At 36.6% G+C, this 9,437-nt stretch overlaps 1 protein-coding gene across 1 annotated transcript; it reads left to right on the top strand.

Annotated features, from left to right (window-relative positions):
* The first annotated feature begins 648 nt into the window (after positions 1-648).
* Positions 649-2,623, top strand: LOC131049292 (cyclin-D4-2-like). Its single transcript, XM_059210561.1, has 7 exons — positions 649-930; positions 1,115-1,201; positions 1,357-1,452; positions 1,642-1,843; positions 1,955-2,085; positions 2,325-2,437; positions 2,518-2,623. Exons 1-7 carry the CDS (start codon positions 649-651, stop codon positions 2,621-2,623), a joined length of 1,017 nt encoding a protein of 338 aa, XP_059066544.1.
* The last annotated feature ends 6,814 nt before the right edge of the window (positions 2,624-9,437 follow it).

Below are 9,437 nucleotides of genomic sequence, written 5' to 3'. Positions count from 1 at the left end.
TTTATGTATATACCCATATTTATATATCTAGCAGGGTATATATAAGTTTTGGATTATATCTTGAATGCATACCTATATATATAATAGAAACTGCTAATCAAATTATATATATATATATATATATATATATATATATATATATATATATATAGTGAGAGTAGGGATATATATAGTTATAGGTATATATCTATATATATGTTTAAGTAAAATAAATATATATATATATATATGAGTGTATGAGTGGATAAGAATATATAAATTTATATGTATATATAAATACATATACCTGTATATATTTGTATGAGTATGACTGTATATAAATCTGACTCCTATGAATAAATGATTTATACTTGCCTATCATAATTATGGTCTATTAAATTTTAAAATTGTCATATACATTTAAAATTGACAATAATTAGAAAGACCATTAAATTCCATGGTCAAAATTGAAACTGAATTGAAAAGTTATGTTTCTAATACATTCTGCAGTGGATAGCTGGCATTTTATTTTTAGTTTCTGCAGATATATATGTAAACATAATGCAAGTTTGTAAGTTTTAGAAAGGTCAACCAATGATCTATATAACGCGGAGAATATTTTATGGTATTTAGTGCAAATGGTAAAATTTGATGTTTGATGCTGCGAAAATGGCCCTTAACTTTGACTGTTTGTCAAACCTTCTGTGCGAGGAAGATGCAGATTGGGATGATGAGGTCACAAGTTCGAGCTTTCCCGAGGACAAGGTCGAGAATTTAAAGAGCATTGAGCTCGCTAGACTGCCAGATTTTCCTGTTGAAGAGGAGGAGATGATATCTTTGTTAGTGCAGAAGGAGAAAGAGCATCTTCCCCGGGAAGACTACGTTGAGCGTTATCTAAACCTCGATTTAGATATCACGGCTCGTCGAGAAGCAATCAACTGGATGCACAAGGTATATCAGAGCTGAGTCTCGAGAAAACTAAAATTTTGAATTTTGTTACAGATTATTAAGTTCATTTGCATAGTATTTAGATTACGCAGCAGTAAAAATAGGAATGCATTAACTCGAAGAGAATATTTTCTCTATATACAATTTGTTTTTCTCTATACGAATTAAGGAGTGGATTTAATTGCAGGTTAAAGTGCATAATAGTCTGAGTCCGCTTACAACATACTTATCAATAAATTATTTGGATCGCTTCCTGTCAAGCTATGAATCGCAGGTGAAGCCTCACTGCTACATTCTGCATTGAATTTTAATTATTATACTCATGTTAAAGGTTTCTTTGCGTTGATTACTACTACATCTGCATTGAATTTTAACTATTTTACTGTTAAAGTTTTCTTTGCGTTGATTTGTAATACTTTTGTTAAACAGCAAGGTATAGGCTGTCCGTTACAGTTATTATTGGTTGCGTGCCTGTCACTCGCAACGAAAATGGAGGATAAGGTTTCGCCGATTATTGATTTACAGGTAAAATAGAATCTCAGCTTCTTTACAAGGTTCAAGAATTTTCGATATGGTAAAAGCGGAGCAGTTATGATAAAAAATCAAGCCTTTCTATTTTCAACTTCTTTACGCGGTTCAAAAATTTTTGATAGAGTAAAAGCTGAGCAGTTATGATAAAAAGTCAAAGACTTTCTATTTTCAACTAATGTGCAGGTCGGAGGTGCAAATTTTGATTTCGAAGCTAAAGCAATATACGAAATGGAAGTCAAAATTCTAACAACGTTGAAATGGAGATTATGCTCCATTACACCTTTTAACTTCATTCATTACCTCTTGTTCACAGTCAAAGGCACCAGCGCTGTGCCTCAAGACTTGATATCTCGAACAATCGCCTTCATTATCAATACTACTAGAGGTAGAAAGGAATAGTATTCAATTACAGTAAAACTTCTGGAATGAAAATTGTGAAGACTATATCGATAAATATACCTTTTCGGTTTTGACAAGCGATTATTCAATCTTGCAGTGATTGATTTTTCGATTCATCAGCCATCATCGATTGCTGCGGCAGCCGTTATATGCGCTTGTGAGGAGGATTTAAAGACAGAACCAGCAGATTGCAAAGAAGCCATACTATCTTCCAAAGCATTCAACAAAGTATAATTTCAGCTTTAAATATTTTGCTTCGATAATGGCTTATTTAATCTTTAATTTTTATTTTCTTTGCCAACAAATAGATTTTGCTTATTTTATCTTTGAACTTTATTTTATCTTGAAATGGATTCTCCTGAACAAAAGGGCTGAAATCTTTGCAGCGCGCAGGTTGTCTTACGTTGCTTGAGAAGGCAGGGTGAATTCCTGAAATACTAAATGTTTTGCTGATCTGTTTTCTGCAGGAGAAAACTATAAGTTGTTACAATTTAATGCAGCAGCTTGTCATGGACAATTGCTCTAATTCATGGACAATTGCTCTAAAAGGAGTAAAATCAGCCATGAAACATTGTATATGGTAGTGGATCAACGGTGGTAAAAATGAAATCCCCCAAATAAATTTTATTAAGATTAGTGTTTATTATGATTGTTTCAAAGGATTTTTAATCCGAATAAGCATAGCTCGAGAGTAAGTGAATGCGTTGATTTAAGTCAGTCAGTCCGTCACGAGATGAATGCGTTTCAGCGTTTTCGAGAAATTTAATATTTTGGATTTGGTGTATTTTGAAGATAAACAGTTACACCAGGTTTCTTCTGTATTTAAGAGATTGGGATTGAGTTATTGCATTGTAATTTGTTGACAACTCGATCGTTTTATTTCTCTATAAACACCAATTATTTATTATAAAATAAAAGATTTAAGTTTCAGTTCTTTTCTGCATTATGGGTTTACGCTAAAAAAAGATTTAAGTCTAAAAAAAGATACGCGTTCATTAGAAAAGTTTACGCTTTTCTCCTAATGATTATCCATCACAAACGTATTTGTTTTCTATTTAAACAAATTCAAACTTTTCTCTTAGTAATTATATTCCATCTCAAAATCAGCCAACACCCATACAATTGGGAGATAACATGGACTTTGGGTTTACGCAAATAATAAACCCCACATCACGATAAGCCATTAATTCAGAAGCAATGAGCTAGACGTTAATAATATTGAACATGTTTTCCAAAATGAATCCCATTTTTATCGCCGTATTGCATTTTCATTTCTCATTTCGAGTGTCGCATTTTAAATTTTTTTTGCAAGTAGTTCATCCAATTCAATAGGATGTTTGGACACTTTTTTAAACACTTGTCTTTCTATTACCATTAATATATTGTGAGAAGCAAGAAACCTCCTAAAAAATGGGGGGAAATAGGAAAAGGGTGGAGCCAAAAAGTTATGAAAAGTACTAGAAGAATCAGAAGGTGTGAAATCAGATTGTCGAACGGGAGTTGAAACCTTTCCTGGAAAAGATTCATGGCGCTAACCCTGACTTTGTGAGGTATTTCGTCAAAAACTAGAAGGAGGAAGGCATTATTCTGTCCGGTAGAAATGTGATTATCAATGAGGGTCTGATTGAAGAAGTTATGGGCCTCTCTACTGAAGGCGTGAAATTCTTTCGTGACAGGTAGATATTTGATGAAGCAGTCATGAATTTTCTTAAATCTGAGGAGGAGAGGGAAGCGCTGGTAAAGGTTTCGAACAGCTACTTCGAGGTCGGGACCATAAAAAATCTCTGGAGGGAGGTTCTAAGGGTGGTGATGGAATATATAACTATCGATGGGAGATTTACAAGGGTGTATGGCTACCACTTCGTCCTTCTCAACCACTTCAAGTACAAGGTCAGGGTTTCTTTTCCCCATTATCTAGTGTGTTCTCTTAAACACTGTATTCTAGAACACCGTAAAAGTCCTATCAGTACCCCTGTTTTGCATGTTGGTCTTATCTAGCTCATTCATGAGCACTTTGCTAGTCTATGTGCACCGTCCAATCCCCTTTTTCCCCCGAACTCTGATGGGTATGACACTAAAAGCATTTTGTGTTAGTTCCAACCGGTGCTAAGAGTGGAGGGGTGGATCATCACTTAATCAAATTTTCACAATTTAACTTTTATCTTAAATCTACATTCATCTAAGATCCAACAATATACTTAATCACTGGAGTAGAAATATACAAGCATGAAAAGTTGATAGTGACACCAAAGAGTTATCTCGTGGACACCCAATAGGGTGAAAACCATGGTGTGAGTAGGAACTCACAAAATTTGTACTCTTCTGGAGTACACCTGGTTAAGAGCCATCCCTGTTAGGAGATACAAAGACACTTGTTAGGTGCCACCCAGTTAAGGGATTTTGTTCAGGGTCGGTCAGTGCCTTTACCCTATTAAAGGTAGCCTGATTAGAGGACAGAGAACATCAGTTAAGATGTCACCCAGTTAAGGGATTTTTACAATAGGGACCTATTAATGTCCACCTGGTTAAGGGATTTATGTTGCAGTTGTTAGAAAGAAACAAATGGATGATCTACTGAATTAGCTACTTGATAGCTTGATCAGATCTCAAAATGTATCACACTTTATACATACTGGTAGTGTCTTCTCTACACAATACCGATTTCCTTCTTACACCTTCGGCTCTTTACTTTGCCAATCACCTATCCTTCGGCACTGCACTCTGTCGGTTCTCTGGTCTTTGACTTTGCACTCTGTCAGTTCTCTAGTCTTCAGATTTGCACTCTATCGGTCCTCTGATCTTTGGCTCTGCACTCTTCCGTTCAACCACACATACACTCTATTGTGCTAACACCTCTTAGCACTTCCTTTTTCCTCTTTGCATCGTCTTCAACAAGTTCTCCTTGTTGCAAATTTCACGATAAAAAAACTTTTGAATGAACTCAACAACACTATATACATTTCCTGCCGACACTTACAGGCATTCCCTCAATCAAAGCAATTGTGGATTTCAGAAGATTTAAAATTCAAAAAACTCCCACTCTTTCTCTGCGCGCCTTATAGCAATTCTGCCAAGTGTCCAACCAATTCTGCCACTTCATCTTCCAAGGATAGAAACTTCTTAATCGTGTTCAGTCAAATAAGTGCAAACCAGAAAATCTACATGTAACTGTGCATTACTGCATGGTAACTGAAAGTTGACCTTACCAACATATGATTAGGCATAGACACACATCTACCAGCTCATCCTTTACCACCGCAATTGAGTAACCGATCACCACTTCGAGATTTATGGTGATCACCTGTCTTCCTTCTATCATATCGGTGTACCGGTATGTCATTGCAGTTATACATCACCTGTTCATCCTTTGATTGTTGGTTTGTTGTGCTAGCACCAAATCTCTTCCCCTATTTACCAGTGAGTTACTGGTTTGTTAGAGTCAACAAGTTTTCTTGCCCGAGTCACCTTTTGTGACTTCACCATCACCAAAGTGATCGATCTTCCTGAATGATAGATCGGTTGACTTATTTTATCTTTCCTTTAGCTGAAGTAACCTTTGATCATTCAAACCCAATGTTGTATCCATTCACTTTTTCTTACTAAAAAGTATCACCGCTCTACCTATACCACTTCACCGATTAGTGTCTTCACTGGTAAGTGTTGGACATCAATGACAAACCTTAGCACATATACCGGTTCTCTGGATTGACTAGTTTTGTCAATGCCAACAATCCAACAATCTCCCCCTTTGGCATTGATTGCAAAGACTTCAAACTCTGGCTAATTAGATGCATGTTTCTTCATCTTTGTAACAATCCAGTAATTCTGCCCTAAATGATGAATGAATATCTCCCCCTGTCAGTGATATTTGTCAATGCTCAAGTACTCTAAACATATCTCCCCCTTTGACAACAATGCCAAAGAGTCCATTCTGAACACTTACAAGACTACTCCCCGTAACTGGAGTAGTCCACACTCATCAATCTAGTTGTTTTTGCTTAAAAAGCTTGAAATCATACCAGATTAATGTAGAACCCTATTTGCTTACTTTATTCAATGGAGGGGCATAACCCCCAACTTACTTGTGAGATATTCAAAGGTATCCTTCTGTAATGGCTTGGTGAAGATATCAACCACCTTCTCCTTTTTTGATATGTACTCCAACATCACTTCCTTTTCCTGAACTTGTTCCCTTAGATAGTGATATTTTGATGATTATATGCTTCGTTTTGGAGTGCATCACCGGGTCCTTGGATATGTCAATGGCACTAGTGTTGTGACAATGAATCACTACTGGTCCAACCACTTTTTAGATTGTATTCCTTCCAGCAGTTGCTTGATCCAAACTATCTTTGTGCAGTTGATTGCAACAACTACATACTCAGCTTCAGCTATGGATTGATAAATGCAGTTTTGTTTCTTGCTTGTCCAAGATACAATCCTATCTCCAAGAAATAATGCACCTCCACTGGTGCTCTTCCTATCATCAATGTTTCCAGCCCAATCTGAATCAGTGAAGACACTTAAACTGAAATCTCCCTTGTGTGGATACCAGAGTCCATACTCATCAGTCCCCTTTAGGTATTTGAATATTCTTTTGACTGCCATCATGTGAGTCTCTTTCGGGTTTGCAAAAAATATGGTAACCAAGCTAACAACCTCTGCTATGGACAGCATATTGTAACTTAGTGATCATGGACCAGTAAAGTATCTCATTTACTTCTTTAGCCTCATCATGTTTAGACAGCTTGCAACCTGTAACCATATTCCTTCCATCTTCAAATGTAAACCCTTTTGGTTTCTCTATGTATACTTCTTCGTCTAACACCCCATTTAAGAATGTCGATTTGACATCCATTTGATAAACTTTAAACCTTTTATAAGTAGCATAGGCCAGTAAAATTCTGACCCCTTCCAGTCTAGCTATCAGTGAAGGTTTCTCCATAGTCTAAACCTTCTTCTTGAGAATAGCCTTTACAGACCAATCTCACCTTGTTTCTTATCACCTTACCGGTTTCATCCCTTATTTCTGAACACCCACTTGGTGCCTATGACATTTTTATTTTCCGGTCTGGGCACTAGAGTCCATGTATCATTTTTCTCTATTTTCTCTAGTTCTTCTTTCATGGCTTTGACCCAGTCATCATATTTTAGAGCCTCCTTTGTTGTTTTGGGCTCAAAAATGGAGACCATACACCCATTCTCTCTTTCTCTTCTTCTAGTTAGAGCTCTTGCATCCTTGTCACCAATAATATTTTCTGCAAAGTGATTGTTTCTTACATATTTAGCTAATACCAGTTCATTCCTCAGAGCTTTTTCTATCGGTTGTGAAGGTTCTACTTCATCGACATCTCCATTAGCCACTTCAACTAGATCTTGTTTAGTAGGTTCCACCTGTACACTGTACTCAAATCCTTTATAGTCCTCTGGTTCACTCTTACTGTCCTATTCATTTTTCTCATAGTATTCATCTACTCTGACATTTGCACTTTCCACAATCTTACCGGTCCTTTTGTTTAAACACTAGTATTCCTTGCTCTTTGTTGAGTAACCTAATAAGGTTCCCTCATCACTCTTGGGATCAAATTTTCCAGTGTACTCGTCCCTTTTGACATAGCACCTACTTCCAAATACTTTGAAATAACAAACATTAGGTGAGTATCCACTCCATAATTAATAGGGGATCTTGTTTGTCCCTTTCTTTACCTGTATCCGGTTCAGAGTGTATACAACAGTTCTTATTGCTTCTCTCCAAAAAATATGTGGGATGTCCTTCTATATCATAAGAGTCCTTGCACAATAAATAAGAGTTATGTTTCTTCTTTTAGCAACTCCATTCTGCTGAGGTGTTCTGGGTGCAGACATTTGTCTCATAATTCTCTATTCCTCACAGTAGTTCATGAACTCTTGACAGGTGAACTCTCCTCCTGTGTTTGATCTCAAGCACTTAAGATTCTTACCAATTCCTCTTTCAACTCGAGCCTTAAATACCTTAAACATGTGAAAGGCTTCAGATTTTTCCTTCAAGAATACAACCCACATCATTCTTGAGAAGTCATCCACAAATAACATAAAATACTAGTCTCCATAGAAACTCTTGGTTCTCATGGGACCACATAGGTTAGTATGAACTAAGTCTAGCACACTTTCAAATGAAAAATTTTTACTACTGAAACTGGACCCAGTCAACTTTCCTAGTTGACACTCCTTGCACATAGCATTTTTAGGTTTTACTATGTTAGGCATACCTCTGACAGATTTTGCCTTACTATCTTTAGCTATGCTATCAAAGTTAACATGACACAATCTTTTATGCCACAACCAACTGTCTTCAATCTTATCCACTAGACAATTACCTATGGTGGTGTCTAAATGAAACAAATTGTGTTTTGATTGTTTACCGGTGACAATCAGACTTTCAGATTTGTCATTAATTTTACATACCCCTTCATTGAACTCTAACCGGTAATCCTTATTGTTAAGTTGTGCAACACTTAAGAAACTATATTTTAATCTCTCTACCCAGTAGACATCATCACAATTTGTCTTTTCATTCAAGGCTATAGACCCCTTACCTTTTACTGCACATGGGGCATCATTTCCAAATCTCACTATTTCTCCATTGCAATCCTCCATGCTGAGGAATTTTCTTTTTTCACTGGTCATGTGGTGAGTGCAGCCACTGTTGATCACCCATTCTCCACACTGGTTTGTGCTAGAAATCAATGGCATTTCTCCTTCCTTTGTGTTATCCTCCTTGACTACCACAAATGCAATGCCATCTTCATCAGATATCTCTGATTATTCATCAGTGACTCCTTCTGCAAGATAACATTCCTTCTTGCTCTTGTCCTTGTAACTTCTGAAACTATCTTTTCTGTCTCTATCATTGCCAGGGCATCTTGAAGCAATATGACCTATCTTATTACAAGAGAAGCACTTTAAGGGTAATTTACCTGTGTATTTACCTTTACCTCCTGGCAATATTCTTGCCAATAGAGCTTTAATTTCATCTTGCTCCTGTTCCTCAGAGAGAAGATTGTGACTCTCATGAGAATGACCAGTTCTAGTAGTAGAACTACTACCGGTTTCTTTCCTTCTGCTTGTTGGTTCATGCATCATGGATGCTTTGAAAGCAGCATCAATTTTCGACACACTATTGTCATAATTACTCAACTCAAAAATAGTCAACTTACCGATCAGTGAGTCAAGAGTTATATTGACTGTCCCCAATGATCTGAGTTCTTGGATAGTAGAGACCCTTATTGCATATTGTGGTTGCAGAGTTCTCAGTATTTTTCTAACCACATCCTCCTCCTCGAGCTTTCCTCCTGCACTTTTAATGGAGTTTACTGCATCCTTTATCCTCTTGCTATACTTCTCTATGTTTTCACTTTCCTACATCCTTATCTCATCATATTTTCCTCTCAGGCGATCTACTTTGGCCTTTTGAATGTGGGGATCTCCCCCATAGACTATCTTCAACTTGTTCCATATCTGAAAAGATTTTTTCAAATCTTGTACCTCAACAAATTCATTATCTGAAAGATTGCTAACAATTGGATCCATAGCAATAGTAT

Source organism: Cryptomeria japonica, chromosome 8 (genome assembly GCF_030272615.1).
Source record: "Cryptomeria japonica chromosome 8, Sugi_1.0, whole genome shotgun sequence".
Classification (NCBI taxonomy): domain Eukaryota; kingdom Viridiplantae; phylum Streptophyta; class Pinopsida; order Cupressales; family Cupressaceae; genus Cryptomeria; species Cryptomeria japonica.
This window is presented reverse-complemented; position numbering and strand designations above follow the sequence as displayed.

Bases quoted from the DNA above. Each gene is read 5' to 3' on its own strand.
- LOC131049292 (XM_059210561.1), top strand. From the start codon at position 649: ATGGCCCTTAACTTTGACTGTTTGTCAAACCTTCTGTGCGAGGAAGAT. The intron at 1,202-1,356 runs GTGAAGCCTCAC...TTTGTTAAACAG, and splicing joins TGTCAAGCTATGAATCGCAG to CAAGGTATAGGCTGTCCGTT. The intron at 1,844-1,954 runs GTAGAAAGGAAT...TCAATCTTGCAG, and splicing joins CATTATCAATACTACTAGAG to TGATTGATTTTTCGATTCAT.